We start from the raw sequence: 20,359 nt of genomic DNA on the forward strand, positions 1-20,359 counted from the left end.
CTCAACCCTGAGCTGTCCCCCTGAGTCCAAGCCTGCAGGAGAGGGCGCGCAGCGAGGATTTCCGGCCGCCTCCTCAGGCTCCCTGAACAGATGGAGCCTCTTCAGGTGGCCACAGGGCTCCCGGGCCTCGAGCCTGTGCCCAGGGGCGTGCCAGCGAAAGCTGCAGAAAAAACTATCACCTGCCTCTCTCGGCCCAGAGAGAAACCTTGCACCGCCCGCACAGACCTGGCTAGGAGGCTAGGTGTGGGGCTCTAATCTCATCCTCACACCTGCGTTAGGGAGGAAGGCCAGGGCTCTCCAGGTGTGTGGGTCCCTGGAGGATGAAAGGAGCTGTTAAGAGGCGTGCACAGGAGCGCAGCGGGGGACGCGCTGTGGTCGCCGAGCGTGGGAGGACCCAGACGCCTGGGCAGAGGCCTGAGGGGATGGAAGCACTGACTGGCTTGGAGATTGGAGATTTCCCTTTACTTTTTTCCTTTTCCTTGTAGGGCGGTTAGCCAATGGCTGCGGTAGCTTTCCACTCAGCCAGGCGACTTTTACACAATTCTGCCCGGGCGCACTGAGCTCGCCGGGCACCTGGCGCCGGGAACATGGGGTCGAAACCGCCGCCCCCACCCACTCCAGACGTCCAGGCCTCTCCCTTCACGCTCTCCCGGTCTTCTGGCGCTGCCTCGCCGTCTGGGGCTTGGGATTCCTTAACCTAGGGCTTCCCTGTCTTGGGCAGGAGTTAGAAGCCCTCCCTCTCTCCCCTCCTCCACTCACCGCCAGCCTGATTTTTAATCTAATCTTTTATTTAAAGTCAACAGAAAAGCAGGAATCCCGGGCTCCTGCCACCAAGATATTTTAAAATAATTCCCCAACCTCTGCTGAGACTGGCAGCCTTAAAGAACCTCCTTGTTTTCTCCTTCGTGAAGATTTAGGCTGCGGAGAACCGGGGAGGGATGGGAGGGGGCGAGCTTGGAGGGTCGTGCCTGAAGCCCGAGGGCTCTGCGGACTTGGAGGGGGGGGGGTCGACTCATGCAAGACGAAGTAATTCCAGATATTAAAAATAATATAACACAGAAGCGTCAGTTTGGAGAGCCTTGACTCAAACCGAGAGCCGAAGCCCCAAGCGGTTCCAGGACACGAAGCCTTCTGTGTCCCCATCGTGGGGGGTGGAGGGGCAGGTGAATGCCCATCATATGACCCTGGGAGAGGGTGGGTCCTGGGCCATTACGAGACGTGCCCATAGACTCGGCGCGCCCACATGCACCCATGGAAGAATCGGGCCGAAAAGACCCCACGACCCCTCCCCGGATCCTTGGTACCGTACCGCACCCCCTATGCCTCGCCGGTCTCTCCCTAGATGGGTGGGGACCACTATTCTCTACATCCCTGAGGAGCCTTCAACCTGCTCGGACCCGTGGCTCTTAGAAACTCTCAGCCTTTCGCACCTCCTCCTTTCCCGCTCTTTCCCCCACCTCGCGCCGACGCCCCCAGATTTCTCCGCTTGCCCTTCCTGAAAGAAGGCGAGGCCCAGAAGCTGAAGCTGGGGCGAGGAAGGAGGGACGAGCGGAGCGCCGCGGCCAGGGGCGTGTCTTCCCAGGCCCCGCCCCCGGGTGCGCGCGGCGGTGGCGGCGGCGGCCGAGCCTCGCTCTGAGAGACAGGTATCGCTTAGGCGCCATGTTGTGAGCGGAAGTGGGGGAGCGCGCGGGGGCCGCTGTTCTGCTGGGAGCGGGCGCGGGAACCGGCGGGGGGGGGGGGGGGGGGGCGGAGCTGTAGTCCCGGCGGCGGAAGGAGGAGAGGAAGAAAGGGGCGAGACCCGGTGCCGGGCAGCAGCGCGAGGCTCTTGCTCAGCGCGCGGGCGTCTCCAGCCGGGCGCGCGGCGTTCGAGGGTCGGTGTCGGCGCCGAGCCCTCTCTCGGGCAGCCGCCGTTGCTGCTGCAGCTGCTGCCGCCGCTTCTGCCGTGGGGCTCGGGCGGCGACGGAACGGGGCCGGCCGCGGGGCGGGCGGGGAGGGAGGAGGCGGTGAAGGCGGCGGGCCGGGGGGGAAGATGCCGCTGGCGCAGCTGGCGGACCCGTGGCAGAAGATGGCTGTGGAGAGCCCATCCGACAGCGCTGAGGTGAGTGCAGCCGGGCGGCTGGGGCCGGCGCGCCCCCTCCCCGCGCCCCCGCCGGTTTGCTCTCTTCCCAGGAGCCGGCCACTCGGCCCCTTCCTCTGCTGCTCGCTTCTCCCCTCGGTTCGGGATTCCGGTTTGGGTAGTTGGGGTTGATCTGTTTGTCCTTCTCTTCCTCCCACCCGCACCCCCTCTCCCTTCCCTCGCTAGAGGGGCTGTGGTGTGGTGGCGCGTGGGGTTTGGAGTGGGCGCCAGGGCTTTGCAAGAAGCCGATTTTCATCAACTTTGCGTGGGGGGAGCAGGACGCGGAGCGGGGGCCGGCGAGGAGTTGGGAAGTTTGGCCCTGCCTGGTCGGGGGCTTCCCTGGACCCTGGTGACTTTGGGGGATGCAAGAGGGGTGTGGATTGGGTTCACTGGAGAGCGGGGACTCTCGAGTCCGGCCAGGGGACAGGGTTACCCTGGGGCACCGGGCGCGCGTGGGCAGGAACGGCCCGGGGCAGGGGTAGCGACCTGTGGGGGGGTTTCGGATAAGGGGTGCAGGACAGTCGAGGGTTTTTGGCCCCCCTCCCATCTGCCGCAGTAGTTTTTGCTGCTGCAAAGGAAAAAGTGGAAGCCTGAGGTTCTCCATCCTATTTCCCCCACCCCCCCGCCCCGTTTCTGAGGTCGCTGAGCTTGAGGACCCCGTCTCTTGGAGTTTAACTTGAGTTTCCTGTCCGCAGAGATGATACAGGAATATTCAAGGAGATCAGCGGCCGCAGTAAAGGGCTTTCTGGTTTACCTCGCCCGGGATCCGGTGACCGTCCCTGAGATACCCACCCTGGTGACCCAAACCCAAACGATATGACCAAACAGGGCCAGACAGAATTCCCCCGGCTCTTCGCAGCCGCTTCTGTCCCAGAACCAACTCGGGGTCTGTGAAAATAATCCAGACAAGACCCATTCCAAGGCATCAGCGCTCCTCTCCGGAGCGGAAAATCAATTCCTGATGGTGGCGCGTCTGTGATTCTTCCTTCTTGACTTTTTGCTGTCTTCTATCCCCACAGCGGACTTTGGGGGATTACAGGATGATAGGCTGCGTGTGTGTGATAGTTACTGAGTGAGTGACCCCATTTCTGGAAAGCATGACTGAAGCGCGGGGGCGGAATGGGGCAGGCTCTGATGAGTGGTGTACTTGGCGGCAGCCGCTGCCCTGCCGGCCTCCGCAGTGTGAGAGGTGGATAGGGTTACTGGTTACGTCAGTAAGACCGAGGCTCAGTTTTGATCTGAGATGCGGGACACTTGCATTCTTGGGTAGAATGGAGGGGGAGGGGGTCGGGGATCAGTTCAAATCACTTTGCACTTTTTGCCTGGTCACCTCCGCTGCTGAATAAAGTAAAATGTTTACTTGCTCTCCTTATCACAAGCAGAATTGTAATAGTGCTTACGGTTGGTGCTTTGCATTTTGCGACTTGGATCATATTTTTAAAACCTAAACGAAACGCTGTTCTTCCATGGAAAACACATTGATAGATGTTTCCTAAAAATATATTTTTTAAAGGAAATAAGGTTTTTAAGTCTGGCGAAATTAAGAGAATTTCATTTAAAATTGCTAGCCAGTCGAATATTGTAAATTTTTTTGTAAGGAAATCAAATTTAGAATGTTTAATCATCTTTTGAATGGATGGTGTGAAAAAACAATGCGTCCGGGATTCTTTTCATTCATTTTTTTTTTCTTCAGAAAAAATTTTTGCTTTAAGTACCATAGGTAAAAGGTTAATAAAGTATATTCTCAAACTGCCTACCTTGTGGAAAGAAACTGAATTTGCTTTGAGCCTCATTTGTAGATGCAAACGTTAACATTTGCTACTCTTAATCAGTCCACATTTCTGCTTGCATTTATCAATGTGTTAAAAAAAAAAGTCATTTAAGATTCCACCTGATCCTTTTTCTATGCAGCATGCATTTAGCTAAAGAAAACACAAAACTGATGTTTATTTAGCACTTACTATATGCCAGATACTGTGCTCATGCTATTTCATTTTATCCTTCCAATCCCCCCAACAGAGTAGGATCTTGGTCTCCGTTGTTACAGATTAACAAACTGATTTCAGAAGTTAAGGGCACAAAGATTATAAATAGTAAATGGCAGAGCCATAATTCAAAGCCGGGTGAATATAATTCATGTGCTTTACTTTATACTAGGGTAGATGTTTCATATCTTTTGTGGAAAAAAATCAGTACAAACAAATAAGCCAGTAGTTAGAGGCCATGTATTTTTCAGAAACAATTATGGTATTATAAGATGTCTCATTTGTTAAAGCCTACTTATTTCAGTTACTGTCATGGTTTCCAGACCCTGGCAGATAGGTTTCCACAACTTGCCATTTTCAAGTAATTTTCTTGAAATTCTGGCATAAGGTATTTCAATCAGAGCCAGTGTTGCCTAGATTTATTAAAATTAGATTCTAACAAATTGCCTTTAGATATTTTATTGCTTTTGCTTATTCAGCTGTTTCAAGTAAATTACTTCTGACACAAATTTGAAAATATTGAAACCAGTAAGAAGAAGGTTGAAAATTTTCATTTGGATGTCTAATATTGGACTTAATATTATGCCATCTTCTCCCCAGTAAGTTCTTATCAGTGAATAATTGTATTTTACTAGAGTAAAATCATTTTTAAAAAGTCATTGAGTAAAAACACCAAAATGTTTCTCATCAGGCTAAAAGATTTCAGGGTCCTTCTCTATAGAGATTTACATTTATAGTCTCTTCCTTAGGAGACTGAATTCTTCAAAGCTGAGACTTTTTTTTTCTTCTCTATATCCTTAGCACTTGACACAGTGCCTGGCGTATACATAATATAGGCCCCCTAGATGACCAGTGAGTTAATTATGAAGGTCAGGAATAGGGTAATTGTCAGTCTTATTTGTATTATTACCATTTTAATCTTAAATTGAAATATGAGCAATCTTAAAAGAACTGAGTACCTCACCAAAAGTACAGGCAGTTTGTTGATTCCTTTATATATCTTCTTGACCTCATATGGGTCTCATAGTGCTCAAAACAAAAAAACCCTTGTGGTTGAACTCAAACATGGGTCAGAACATGATAGGCTAGAACTATGCCAAATGTTTAAAGAAGCAAATTTAGACTAATAAAGGAAGTACTATGTAAGCAAAGTCAAGGTTGGTACAAGATTAAAAACAAAATACCTTCCTAAATGCTCCAGGTTAATTCAAAACTCTAATGAATTATTTAAGATGGTAGTGTGTTTTTGAATATTTGACGGTTTAGGAGATGGATATCAAGGGATTGTGGCTAATCAGTTCTACAAACTCCAGCCTCTGCTCTTAGGGACATTTACTGAATCTTAAGCCTAACTTAAAGTGACACTTTCTCAGTTTTAGTAAAGATAAATTATAGTAAACCTAAATATGAATAATTTTCAAAAAGAATAAAATTAAGGAGATTCTCTTTGCTTTATAGAAATGTGCTATGTAAAAATATAATAGCTACTTTGAATTCCTTTAAATAAAATGTACCCATAATGCATTGAAAAATATTAACTATATAAATATTTACAAAAAAACAAGACCCTTGTTTTGGAAACCATCTTCACTGGATGTGCAACCATTTGTGATCTCATAGATGATATTGGATTCTATAGTATTTCCACTATATCAATATTAAATTTCTTATATTTCATCTGTAGGGAAAAACATTCTATTAAAGTGTGATCTTTGATTTTGAAAAAAATGTTTTATTAAGTTTCTTTTCCTTTTCCTGTTTCATTTTTACCACTTTTCAGGTTTTTTTCTTTCCCCCAAGTGAAGATCTGAGGAGAGGACAGGTATTGTTACATGTCAACTGTCGAGTAACTGTGACACATTATTGAACACTTTGCTGTTTTCGGTGGTTATAATATTAAATATCAGTTTTTAAAAACTAAATTTAGGAAACTTTGCTTTATTTTGGCAGCTTGATCCTATACTAATGGGGTTAATCCAAAATGAGAAACTTCTTTGATACACTTAAATTTTAAGATAAAGAGAGAAGCCTATCCAATTAAACAGGTATAGGCAGACTGCCTTTTCATCATTGTTTCTGGAAATCACAATGAGTATATCTTATTTTTATATGAAAAGAGTGGCATAATTGGGATGTGCACCCTTGACCAAGGACATGACATTTGGTAAATTATAGAATGATCAAAAATATAGCAGATCATTTATCAGAAGTCTGAATTGCAAAAGAGTTGTTGTAAAGATTTTTTTTTAATTTATCATCCATTAAAAAATGTATGCCATTGTGATCATTGAAAAGAATTCACTCTAGAGTTCCATACTCGGGGACATGTGGTCTGTTGGGCTGTGGACGATGGGTGGCCTCGCGTGGCCCAGCTTGTCCAGTGCAGACTGAGTGTCTTAGACCCAGTGCTTTCAGGTTACAGTGTACAACAGTGACATCTTGGTGGTCTCTTGGTAATGCTTGAGTGTAATAGTGCTCAGTTGTTTATGTTTTTTGGTGGATAACAAGTTTTAAAGCATTGGAATGCAAGTGAGTAAATGTAATATTTTATACATCCCACTCCCTATTTCACGTAATAGGAAGAGAAAAAACAAGTAATTGCATTTTAATACTTGACATTAGAGTTACACCGGCACCACATCCCCTGCCACCTTAGGAGTTGGTAACAGTTTCCTGTGTCATTAATCTGGAACAATTATCGAATCTCAGTTACTCTAGTTTTTCAATTTTATACCAAATAGCAAGATAACTAAATCTTAATTGTTAAGTAAAGTGTGTCAGTTAACAAAACAAACACAAATATATATGTTATATAAAACAGTATAAATGTATCCATATAAAACATAACTATCATTCAGTGCATTTGGCTATTTCAAGCAAATAAGTTAGTTACTAGCAATTAAATATTTCAATTTTACTTATTCCACTTTGTGGGATAATTTGAATGTATGGCAAAGTGTTAAAGAACAGACTTTGGAGCCATGAAGATCTGGGTTTGAGCCCTGCCTCTACCACTTAATATCTTTGTAATCTTATGCAAGTTATTTAAAATCTCTATGCTTTAACATTCTAATCTGTAAAATAGGCATAAAAATAATACCTACTTTATTGGGTTGTGATGGGAATTAAATGATAATTTAATTAATTATTGTGATAATATATGTATTATCACAATATTAATGTGATAATATATGTAAAGCATTTGGTTCAGTACATGGTTTAAGTGTTTAATAGTTATAATGAATCATCTCTCAAACAGAACTATTTTAGTAAATTCTGTATTTTTTTCCTGGGGTAATTTTTCCAGAATCAAACAGAACAATTGAAAATGGTTTATTTGGTTGACCTGTTTTAAAAGAACCTTTGTAATATCGGAATATAATTATAAGGGTAAGGTGAACAGAAATCTCTTGAATCTTACCCTTTTTTGTATTGTTCCCCTCTTCGATAGTGTCTTTAAAGGGGGAAACAGATAAAGAACATTTTGAGGAGTATGTGTGGAAGGAAGAAAAGAAAGTATGTTCATATTTCAGTAATGCTTAAATTGGAAGCCCTCTCACAATCCATGGCATGTCATTTAGTTAGTAGTTTTTTTCCCTTAGTGATATATAAAATAATAGTGTATCTTAACACATGATGGTATCTAGTAATTGATGAAATATGATATACTGTATATGTCAGCCTCTTGAAGGAGGTGTGTCTGTGAAGAAATAAACTTAATACGTAGTATCAATAGGTAGAACTTTAACTCTAAAAAGTAACAAAGCAAAATGTGTGCGTCTTTTTATATTTTAGGGTCACTTCTGTTAGTTTCCTTTTTTAGGGACAGAAATTAATACTGCACACCTCCCTCCCCATTACTATAACCATGTTTGTTTTGGTTATTTGATTATGCCATGAGTAGCTGGGTTTTCCTGTCTAGAAATACAATCCTTTGGACTTTATTCTGTTATGTGATACTGGTACATAAGCAACTTTCAATAGTGCATATGGTATTTTCAACTGAGAAGTCTCTGAAAATTTGCAAAATGTGTCTGTGTCCCAACAACCATCTTCTCCCTCCAACACACACACACACACACACACACACACACAGCATCATGACATAATCAAGTAAATTTGAGGGTTGTGGAGTTAAATGAGATGTGACCAATGTCTTTACTGTCCAACATCTTAGAAATTTAAGATGATGATGTACATGATGAATCTGCAAAAAGGAAATATCTCAAAGCATTTGAGACTTGATGTCAGCACCCTTTTTTCGTGAACCATCTATTGAAGTCTCAAAGGACATAAGTGCTTTGCAGAACACAATTTTGGAAAGTCTGATAACTGTAGTAATAGGATCCAGTATTGCCTGGAAACAGGCTGTTATGTTTAATTGACTGTATCAAAGCTTTTTTTTCTGTAACTGTCAAAAGTTTTTGTTTCATTTTGAAGTCTTTCTAAATTAATTTGTGTAACAATTTTCCATCTTAATAGTGGACTAAAATTTAAATACAATAATTTAAATTAAAGTTTTAAATAATTTAAACTTTTAAAAGCCAATGTTCTACAATTAGTGGTCATATTCTATCTTAATATCAAGCTAATTACCCCTACTAAATGGCCCTCTTATTGACTTGCTGTGTAACTTATTTTTAATATTCAGAGTTTTTAAAAAATTTATCACTTGCTACTTAATGCTGCTGTCAGTCTGTCTACCTGTCCCATTCTTTTTTAATTAATTGCTTCAAACTTACAGTTATTAGAAAATAGCTAGGATTAATAATATTTTGATGCAGCTGTTTTTAACTTGGGAATATTGTTACTTCATCTTTTAAAAAATTTACACTTACAGCTTACTAAATAATGTAAGGGCTTCCCTGGTGACTCAGATGGTAAAGAATCAGCCTGCAATGCAGGAGACCCAGATTTGATCCCTGGGTTGGGAAGATGCCCTGGAGAAGGGAATGGCAACCCACTCCAGTATTCTTGCCTGGAGAATTCCATGGACAGAGGAGCCTGGAGGGCTACAGTCCATGAGATTGCAAAGAGTTGGACACAACTGAGTGACTAAAACTTTCACAAATAATGTAAAATAACTTTCTTAGCCTTTTTCTGATCTCTGACCATCATGTACACATACCTCTGGAATCAGGGATGTTTGATGGACATATTACCTACTAACAAGTTGATTTTGTTTCAACCTACCATAGCGGAATAACTCAATTACTGGCATTACCTACTCTGAATCTTTACCTTCTTCTCCTGAAGGTGTCAGCTAGAAAGAAATGTGAATGAACTAAAGATCAGCCGGCTGCAAGACTGAAAGCTAGCCTGCTGTCCCACCTGGAGTCAGCTCTCCACATTGTCTTTTGGAGGGTATTTGTGTGTGTGTGTGTGTGTGTGTGTGTGTGTGTGTGTGTGTTCCCCATGAAACAGTGCTAGTTCCCTGAATATTACATAACCATACATTTATGTGTAAATCCAAAAGCATTTTTATGCTTCCTATTATTCTTTTCCTCTATTAGTATAAATAGAATTATAGCAGTAGCATAACTTAAGTCAGATTTGCCTGTCTTAACTAATATTCTATCCATGGTCTCTTACATACCTTAAAAACTAATTATGTTTTATCCACCGTGTGAATTGATTTTTATAATCTTACATGTGATGATGATCTCATCTTCATTTCTGACCTGGTCATCTAGATTTCTGTGAGCTTACCTCTAATCCTTTGGGCCACAAAACTTGTTATAGGAAACTTGGTTTAGTCATTTGATATGAGTTAGAAGCAGATGTCAAATGATAACCTGAAACAAAAGTTCATTTTGACATTAAGAGATTGAAGTACATCTCAAGTGCAGTGTTTGTGGAGATATCGTCACTCCAGAAATCTTGTAGAATCTGTACTAAAAACCTCAGTTATGCAGGATCTTATTTTGCTTCTTCACATTTAGGAGCAGAGGAGTGTATCTGAAAACAATATAAAATGATAGAGATTCACTTAAACAACTTCTAGACAGGCACTGTTTGGTCGCCACTAGCCACATGTGGCTATTGAGCACTTGAAATGTGGCTAGTATGAGGAACTGAATTTTTTAAATTAACTTTAATTAAAATTTTAATAGTAACCTGTGGCTATTGGCTACCACATACAACAGTACAATTCTAGATATAGAATACAAGTTGAATCCTTTTTTCTACACCAGTGTTTTTCAACCCTACCTTCTATTGCTTGTATTTTAAACTTAATAGGCTTAATGCTTTTTCTAAATGAAAAGTATATTGAATATGCTTTTTCTAAATGAAAAGTATATTGAATATGCTTTTTCAAATTATGTTTAATCAGCTTTGTCTTGTCTGTCTTCTACCCTGAAGATTTCGATAAGTGGTACATGTACCTCAAATAACCATTCTGCAATTTATACAACTCTACTAATTTTACAGTGACATTCTCATTCAAGTGGTAACATCGAAGCATTGGGGAAATTTGGCAATCCGAAATGGTGCCTTTTGTTCACTATACTGTACTAATAAATACTGGGAAAGTAGATTGATACGTCTTAGAAATTAACATTTACTGAATGCCTTTTCTTTGACTGGGGTTTCCCTGGTGGCTCACATGGTAAAGAGTCTGCCTACAATGCAAGAGACCTGGGTTTGGTCCTTGGGTCAGGAAGATCCCCTGGAGGAGGAAATGGCAACCTACTCCAGTGTTCTTGCCTGGAAAATCCCATGGATGGAGGAGCCTGGTGGGCTATCATCCACAGGGTCGCAAAGAGTCGGACGTGACTGAGCGACTAACAACTCTCTCTGTTTTCTTTGACTAGACGCTTTGTGTGTATCAACTTGAATGAGATAGATGTAATTAACCTCAACTTACAGATGAGGAAACTGAAGCCTAGAGAGGTTAAGTAACTTGCTCATGATTGCACAGCTATTAAGTGGAGGAGGCAGAGTTCAAACACCAAGTCTCACAGATTGAAAATTCCATTGATTTTCCGCTAGACTGCCCGGCTTTGGTTGAGAACAGCATATAGGTGAGTGACTGAGTCAAAATGACATCTCCTCCTAAGGGAGAAAGGGTCCATATGGTTTGTACTGAGCACATGTTTTTATGGGAATGTATAGGTAGACTTAGAAAAGCAAAATGGATATTACTCTTCAAATAGAGCTTGGATAAAATAACCTGTGAGCTGGCTTGAGAAACAGCATTTTTGACATTGTATGGGAAATTTTTACAATTTTTAAGCTGTCTTACAAGTGAGAATTTGAAACAAAAACTACTGTACTTGAAAAAGGAGGTTTGCCCAGATGTAACTTAACCCCTCTCCATACAGAAGCCCCTAGGTGTGTGCTTGAATAACTGCTGTTTTTTAATTGCAGCTTATTAAATCATTACCTCTTTATATTTGCATCTTCTTTTCAGAAAAAAATCTATTTAACTTTCCCTCAGAGTGCCAGAAAACAGGGTCTGACTGAGCCTGAAAAAGTTGCCAATTATCTTGCTACAGTGAAAGAAAAGGAAATTTAAAGAAACGTTACACAATCATTGGTGGCTTTTTTTTCACCCTTTGGGTTTTTTTAACTGTTAGGTTAAAGAGCCCCAGTTAATCTTTTTAAAAAATTGAGATATGATTTATATGCCACAACATTTCACTCTTATGAAGTATGTAATTCAGTAGTCTTTAGTATATTCAAAAAGTTGTGCAACCATCATCACTATCTGATTTCATAACTTTTTCATCACCCCCAAAATCCCATACTTGTTAGCCAGTTACTCCCTATTCACTCCTTCCCCCAGCCCCTGGTGACTAATAATCTAATTTCTGTCTCTGTAGATTAGTCTCTTATGGACATTTCATATTAATGGAATTATATGATATGTGGCCTTTGTGTCTGGCATCATTCATTTAACAATGTTTTCAGGGTTCATCAGTGCTGTAGCATATGTATCAGTGCTTCACTTTTATGGCTGAGTAATATTCTGTTGCATGGTTATAGCAATTTTGTTTAACCATTTATCTGTTGATGGGCATTTGAATTGTTTCCACTTTGGGCTATTATAAATGCTGTGAACATTTGTCTACAAGTTTTTATGTGAATATGTTTTCAGTTCTCTTGGGTATATGCCTAGGAGTGGAATTGCTGTGTCATATGGTAAGTCTGTATTTAATTTTTTGAAAAACTGGCAAATTGTTTTCCAACTGGTTTGTACCATTGAAAGGACTGATGCTGAAGCTGAAACTCCAATATTTTGGCCATCTGATTAGAAGAACTGACTCATTTGAAAAGACCCTGATTCTGGGAAATATTGAAGGTGGGAGGAGAAGGGGACGACAGAGGATGAGTTGAATGGCATCACCGACTCAATGGACATGAGTTTGAGTAAACTCTGGGAGTTGGTGATAGACAGGGAGGCCTGGCATGCTGCAGTCCATGGGGTCACAAAGAATCAGACACAACTGAGGGAGTAGACTGAACTGAACTTGTACCGTTTTACATTCCCATCAGCAGTGTATGAGAGTTTCAGTTTCTCCACATCCTCACCAACACTTGTTATTGTTTTTTCATTATAACTACCCTGTTTGTGTGAAAGTGGTATCTCATTGTGGTTTTGATTTACATTTCTCTAATGAATTGAGGATGTGAAGGATTTTTCATGTGTTCATTGTCTGCTTGTATCCATAATTCTTGCGCATGTTTTGTTGCTGATTAGGGAACTTAAATGGAGTTTTACTCTAATGTTAATATAGAAGATGCTTACCTATGTCATGCTATATACATTGTTCTCAGAAAACTTAGTTTCAGTTTGTACTTTTAAAAGATTTGCTTCATTTTTAGATGTGATAAAAAGCTTTTTCTAAATAGCTTTCCAACTGAGTGAATAGAGACCTACATTCTGTGGAAATATCTTAGGCTACCTCATCACCTGGGCCCACCTCCCAGCTAGAGCAGAGTTTCTAAAGAAACACATCTAGGAGTAAAAGATTAATTTTAAAAAATTATAGAAAGAAAGCAAAAATTGAGGTGATATTTTTCCTTACAGTCCCTTCAGCCTTCAGTCTTGTTATACTATAGTTTCTTACTTAAAGCAAGACTATAGCAATAAATCGAAGACCAATCAAAACAAAAAGTCTACAATCTCTGAAATTAAATATAAATAAACGAATTTTCAAGAGTCCATCTCTTAATGTGAGATATACAGATGTTTCATTTAAAGAAGTAAAAATGCAAAGCAAAACCCCTGTTTGCCTTCTTTCCTTCAAGTTCCTGTTGGCTCTTCGTATAATTCAAGAAGAATAGCTATCAAAATGGATGTTGGTAGCAGTAAGGGGAGTTACTTAGAGGTGTCACTGGCAAGTTAAAAATAAAATTTGCTTTAGATTATTAAAAAGAAGAGCTCAAAATGAGTTTTAAAGTGATCTTTCCCCCCTGGCTGTTCTGAGTTTGTGTAGCATATTTCTAGGTGATAATGAATAGAGTTCTTTCCTTTGGAATATTACAATGTGAAATTATTGAGGTGGACAGACAGTTGAATAACATGAAGCGAGCTAAGTTTGCTAGGAACAATATAAACATAATTGGATCTTTAGGGGGAAATTATGATTTATGATGTTGTAGCAGTTTTCCATAGTGCATTTTTAACCATAATGTGGAAACTTAGAAAATAAATGTTATTACCCCAGACACCCAATAAAGTTTCTTTTAACATGTATACACACACACACACATGTTATTTCAACATAAAAAGTAGTCATTTGGAAGAGACTTCTGTTTATGCCAAGATGGAGGAGTCTTTTTTTTTTTTTCCCCTTAGGTCTTCCTTTACAACTAAAACACCTAACAAACAAGCACAGAAACACTCTGAAATGTGGAAATAAGAAGGCAGACTGCCTGCAGACTTTGAGACTAAAGGAATGACACAGATAGTAAGTTTTCTGGGTGTTCTTATCACCTCCCATATATCCTGGAGGGTGTTGTAAAAGCCTCAAACCTGGAACCAACAACAGGCACAGACAAAATGGACTCCAAGAAAAGCCAATTCTCTTTAACCAGACTGTGGGGGGGAAGGGTAGGCTAACAACAGTAAACCTTTTTGGCAACACCCACCCTACTATAGCCAAACACCAACAGAAAAACCCCACCCTACTTCCTAAGCAGCAAGTGGCAGTACTTGGATTCCTCCACCCCATGGTGTTGGCTGGGCAGCTGAGGGACCTCATCTTCCCTTCCTGCCTAGCAAAAGCAGACAGCACTTTGATTCCCCCTGCTGGGTGGTTTTGGCAGGTTGTGCAGGGACCTAATATTCTCTCACCGCCACCCCTGTCCCACTCCATACAGAAGGAGGTGGTGTTCTCACTAGAGTAGTGTCTGTGGGTCCAGCAACCACTGAGCCTCCACCCCAACCTGAAAGAAGTGAGACATAACAAGGTGGTGTGAGGCGAGGCTAGTCCTGGCTAAACCTCCCCACTGCCCTGTGTTAGTGAAGTGTTGAGCCTTCACCCTCACCCAGCATCAACAAGGTAGAGCAAGATGGTTGGAGGTGGCCTAGTCAACACTGCTTCCCCCTCCCCTGATGCAGTAAGGCCCAGGTGCCACCCCCATCTGGCAGCTACAAGGCAAAACAGTGTTGGATGACAGGGCTGATTGGCACTCCAGTCCCCCCTCTCCCCTCTCCTGTTGTCAGCTGGGTCTTTAAGGGAGCTGAACTTTCCTCTCTGTCTTGCAGGAATGAAGCAGTGTGAGTCAACCCTCCACTTCCCCTCTCCCTACTGTCAGTGGGATCTGTCAGGGAGCTGAGCTTACACCCCTACTCTGTGGCAATGGGGTGGTGCGGGTTGGTGCCCCACTTTCACTAGGAACAAGAGTGAAGCTGAACTTCCATCCCACCCATCTGCAAAAAGGCAGTGTGAGTCATTGCTCTACTTTTGCCAGGGTGGTGTTGGCGGAGCCCAGCAGGAAGCTGAACATACACACTCACCCTGCCCTCACACTACACCTCAGCTGGTAGACTGCCTGCTAAAAAAGAGTAAATAGGATCTAGAGTCTTAAATTCTCCAAAATGTCCATTATTGCAGTTGAAGTTTGCTTAAGAACTAGGAAAATCATACCATGAATGAGAAAAAAAGGCACCAGATACCAATAGTCAGATGCTTTAGATGTTGGTTGTCTAACAAGGATTTTAAAACAGCCAGTATAAAAATTTGAAACAAATGAATTAGTCTCAGAAAAGAAATAAAGCAGAAAATTGACATTTTGGAACCAAAAAGTACAATAACCAAAATAAACTTACTGCATGGGCTCAACAGAGGAACAGAGGGACTTCCCTGGCAGTCCAGTGGTTAAGAATCTGGGCTTCCACTGCAAGGGGCATAGGTTTGATCCCTGGTCAGGGAACTAAGATCTCACATGTGGCACACCCAAACAAAAAAGAATGGAGATGACTGGAAAAGAATCAATAAAACTGAAGATAGAGTGGTAGAAATTGCTCAATCTGAATATCAGAGTAAAAATAAACCATAAATTAAATGAGTATCTCAGGGGTCTGGGGAACATTAACAGGAGATTTAATATTCATATCACCACAATCTTAGAGCTAGAGAAAAAAGGTGGACTTGAAGAAATAATGCCTGAAATTTCCCCAATTTGGCAAAAGATGCAAACCTACAGATTCAAGAAGCTGATTGAACCCCACATAAGGTAAACCTAAGTAATCCACACCTAGACACATCAAAATCAAACCTTTGGAAATGTGAAATTATTTAATGGCTATAGAGTTTAAATTTTGCAAGATGAAAAAATTCTCAAGATTGGTTGCACAACAATGTGGATATGCTTAACATACTGAACTGTACACTAAAAAATAGTTAAGATGTTAAATTTTATGTTACATGTATTTTACAATTAAATTTTTAAAAAAAATCAAACTAAATGACAAAGAATCTTAAAGCAGTTGGAAATGAACTGTTACTTACAGGGGAACAATGATGGAAGCCAGATAGAAAAGGCACACTGTATTTTAAGTACTGAAAGAAAAGAACTGGCAACTCCAAATTCTATACTTAGTGAAAATATCCTTCTATCATGAAAGTGCGACCAAAGCAGTCTCAGATGAAGGGAAGCTGTGAGAATGTGTCTGTAGTAAGACTGTGAAAGAATGACTGCAGGTAGTTCTTCAAGCAGAAAGGAAGTGATAAAAGAACGATCTGGAACATCAAGAATAACATGAATTCTACATATTTTCTTCCAGAAAATAGATGGGGAAACATCACAAGTCATCTTTTGAGGCCAGTGTTACCCTGATACCAAAACATAAAGACAGTACAGAAAAGAAAACTACACATCAGTACCCTTAGAAATATAGACACAGAATCCTCAACAAAATATTAGTAATATAAAAAGAACTATACACCATGACCCAAGTGGGTTGTATTCCAAGGATGTAAGACTGATTCAGTATTCAAAAATCAGTTGATGTAGTCCACTGTGTTAAACAGTTGAAGAAACATATTTAAAATGTGCAAAACACATGATTAAAGACAAACAGATTGGAAAGGAAGAAATTAAAAAATAGTCTCTATTAGCAAGTGACATGCAAGATGAAAAAATTCATCAACCTAAACCTTAATCTTTATACAAAAATTAATCAAAAGTATATCATGGATTTAACTATAAAACTATAAAACATTTAGAATTTAGATATGAGAAAATCTTCAGGACCGTGGGCTGAGGGAAGGGTTCATAGACCAGATTCCAAAAGCACAACCTATAAAAGAAAATAAATTGGACTTCATCAAAATTTATAATGTTTGCTCTATGAAGAAGATCCTGTTACAGAGATGAAAAGACAGGTTACAGATGGTGTGAAAAAGTATTTGTACACGTATTTCTGAGACAGGACTTGTATCTAGAATATATACAAGAACTTTCAAAATCTAACAATAACAAAGGAAAATAGTCCAATTAGAAATGTCCAGACATTTCATCAAAGAGGATATATGGAAAACAAATAAGCATATGAAAACATGTCAACATGGTTAGCTATCAGAGAAATGAAAATTAAAACCACAGTGAGGGATATCTACATGCCTTTTAGAATACTGTTTTGCTGAAAGTTTTCACTTTGGTCTCAGGTTCAAAGGATTTGTTAACAAAACAAGCCACTCATTATATACAAATAAATAATACAAATAGTAGAGAATTATCTAGCTTAACTTTCAATAAACTAATATTAAAAGAGAAATAGCAAGAGCAGAGAATACATCACCAAATTGGGTTTTGACCAATATCCAGACTTAAACAATGCTGGGAAGTCCCATGTCAGCACATCTGGAGTCCCAATTGGGAAAGGGTCCCAGGCAGGGCGTCTGGTCCATGGGTGAGACCAAAGATTGCAGTTCAGGATTCAGGATTCCCATTTATAATCCCAGGATGCAAACTGATTTCATCATCAATGTGTGACGAAATTGCAGCTCTGGTTTTATGTTAAAGCTGTTGGTTTTGTCATGTAAAAATTGAATGTTGCTAAGCCTGGGGCTTGGTTGCCCAGGCCCCCTCCAGGGGCACAATAATCTCAAGATTCCTCCCCCATCTTATATATGGTGCTGCAAGTCTTGCACTCACAGCAGGCAATTATTCACAGTCAGCTCACCATATGGGCAGTGTCCAGGCAGGTTAGAAGTAAGGTCAGAGGCCTACTCTGCTTTGTCTCTGAAGCCTAATCAAGACTATTTATTTAATTTCCCTAACAAATAGCCAAAATGAAAAATACTAACACTACTTAGTGTTGGTGAGGATGTGGACAGACTGGCTATCTCATGTTGTTGATGGGGCAGTAAAATGATACAGCCTTTCTGGAAAACTTTGGCCATCTCTTCAAAAACTAAACATACACTTACTATACAACCCAGCAGTCGCATTCCTGGACATATGTCCCAGAGAACTGAAAATGCTTGTCCACACAGAAGTCTGTACATACATGTTCACAGCAGCTTGATTTGTGATATCCGAAAGTTGGCAAATGTCCTTCAATGGGTGGATGGTTAAACAAGCTGTGGTATGTTCCCACTGTGGTATACTGGAATACTACTAAACTAAAAGGAATGAATTATTGATACACACTCAAGGGAATTCATGCTGAGTGGGGAAAAGGTACATACCATATGATTCTATTTATATAAAATTCTTGAAATGACAAAATTGTAGAAATGGAGACTAGATTAGTGGTTGCCAGGGTTAGGAAGAAGGGTGAGGGAGAGGTGAATGGTTATAAAAGGGCAACACACAGGATCCTGGTGGTAAAGAACTGGTATCTTTACTCTGGTGGTAGATACAAGAATCTATACATGTGATAAAATGTGTAACATGAGTGCACAGACACACACGTGAGAACCTGTAAAACCAGTGATATCTGAGTAAGGTCTGGGCATTGTACCAGTATAAATTTCCTGGTCTTTGACAGGAAGTTGTGTAAGATGTAACCATTGGGTTAAGGGTATATGGGACCTCTGTATTGTTTTTGCAACTTCCTGTGAATATATAATCATTTCTAATTAAAAAGTTAGGGGAAAAGTTGAGAAAGCATTAGACAAAATTCACTATTATCCATTTAAAACAGTGAAATAGAAATAAAAGAGTGTGTCATTAATGTTATTAAAAAATAGTCTAAAACCAGTAACCAGCATCATGCTTGATAGAGACATGTTAGGGGCAATCTCATTAAAAGTATGCCTACTGTTTTCACCTCTATTTTACATTCTAGAAGAGTTTGCTAATGAAGTTAGACAAAATCAAAGAATATTCAAAGAAGGATAAAACAAAACTATTCATAGGTGATATAATCATCTACTTAGGTAATCTAAGGAAACCACTAAAAAGGTTTGTTAAAACCAATGATAGTCTAATAAGGTGGTATTAAACAGAGTATATATTTTTAAGTTGATGAATAGTTTTGTTAGAAATGATAATGGGAAAAGATTTAATTCAAAATAGCAGTAAAAATATTAAGTATATGGAAATAAGCAAAGGACCAGAACTAAATGAAAGAAAATAGTTGCACTAAAGAATAAGTTGAGAGAAAAGCTATGATTCTTTAAATTACTTTCAACAGGATTTGGTGTTTGTTATTTTCTTGTTTATTTTTTTAAAAATTGAGGGTAACTTTTTCTCTGTCTTGAATGAATATTCCCAGAGTTTTATTATTTTTTTTCTGATTTGTTTAGGTTTCTTTCAGTTTGTAGCTTATCTGGACAGTTAATATAACAATTTTAGTCGAATACTCTTATTAATAGTGTTTATGCTTAATACATGGACAGAGGAGCCTGGTGGGCTACAGTCCATGGGGTCACAAAGAGTTGACACGACTGACTAACACATGCTTAATATATATACAGCTAGGATTCATTATCTAGCTGTAATTATAAACTATATTTCTCATTTTTCATATGTAAACCTTGCTGCCATGCCAGGTTGTGTGTAGACGTATGATAATTTTAAATATATGTATCTGTGTACATATATGCATGCATAGTTAATGAGTGAGTAGTTTAGATTGTTTTTTCCTAAGTAATTTCAGTTCTAAACTTGTCTAATACACTTCGTGTTAAGGTACAGTTGATATTGCTTGGGTGTTAAGTTCTTTTTTATTGTGTATTTGAGAAAGTCCTACATCTTGTTTCTTTTGCAAGCTATTATTGCTGTCTTTTTGTTCGTAAGGGTGTTTGTAAGACTGTGTGTAAGTTTAATTATTTTAATTAACAATTATGTTATCAGTAACATTTTGGGTTCAGTTCAGCAAACATTTAAGCACCACTTGTTTTACCGATGAGGAAACAGTAATTGGTAATTTTGCTAATTTATAGTAAATTTTGCTGTTTATTATAGCAAATAAAGCTTGGGCTTTGAAGCTCAGCATAATGGTGTATCTTTTTTAGATAGGAGGGCTTCATTAATAAGCCTCCAGAAACCAGAAGAAATTATTAGACTTTTCCCGAAGACCTAAATTAGCCAAACCAAGTAATGCATTAGCAAATTATCTACTACTCAGATTTTTAGCCCTAGAAATGGAAGTGGACCCATTAGGGTAAGGAGCTCATCAGAATATTCTTAAGTATTTGCATTTGTCACCCCCTTTGGCAAGATAAGCAGGAGGAGAGAGAGGTTAACATTCACTGAGCAGCCAGAATGGCTAAGCACACTAAACTTGATTACAACCTCCAGCATAGCTAGTATTCAAATCTTGTAGTTTAGAAAACTGAGACTCATGTTAAGT

At 40.1% G+C, this 20,359-nt stretch overlaps 1 protein-coding gene across 6 annotated transcripts in view; it reads left to right on the forward strand.

The window, feature by feature from the left end:
• The window catches only part of RPS6KA3 (ribosomal protein S6 kinase A3), a 159,357-nt gene that overhangs the window by 45,913 nt on the left and 93,085 nt on the right, over positions 1 to 20,359 (forward strand). For 2 of the 6 annotated variants that reach the window (XM_070784984.1, XM_070784983.1), the window contains exon 1: positions 2,020 to 2,098. The exons of 2 other annotated variants lie outside the window; for them this stretch is intronic. Coding sequence is in view for 1 of the 4 variants with exons in the window: in XM_070784987.1 (XP_070641088.1) it covers positions 2,030 to 2,098 (69 nt within the window). In the remaining 3 variants the exon portion in view is untranslated. Of the gene's footprint in view, positions 1 to 1,787; positions 2,099 to 20,359 lie in introns of those variants that run through there. 2 more of the 6 variants (XM_070784987.1, XM_070784986.1) reach the window with 2 other exon arrangements.

Source organism: Bos indicus, chromosome X (genome assembly GCF_029378745.1).
Source record: "Bos indicus isolate NIAB-ARS_2022 breed Sahiwal x Tharparkar chromosome X, NIAB-ARS_B.indTharparkar_mat_pri_1.0, whole genome shotgun sequence".
Classification (NCBI taxonomy): domain Eukaryota; kingdom Metazoa; phylum Chordata; class Mammalia; order Artiodactyla; family Bovidae; genus Bos; species Bos indicus.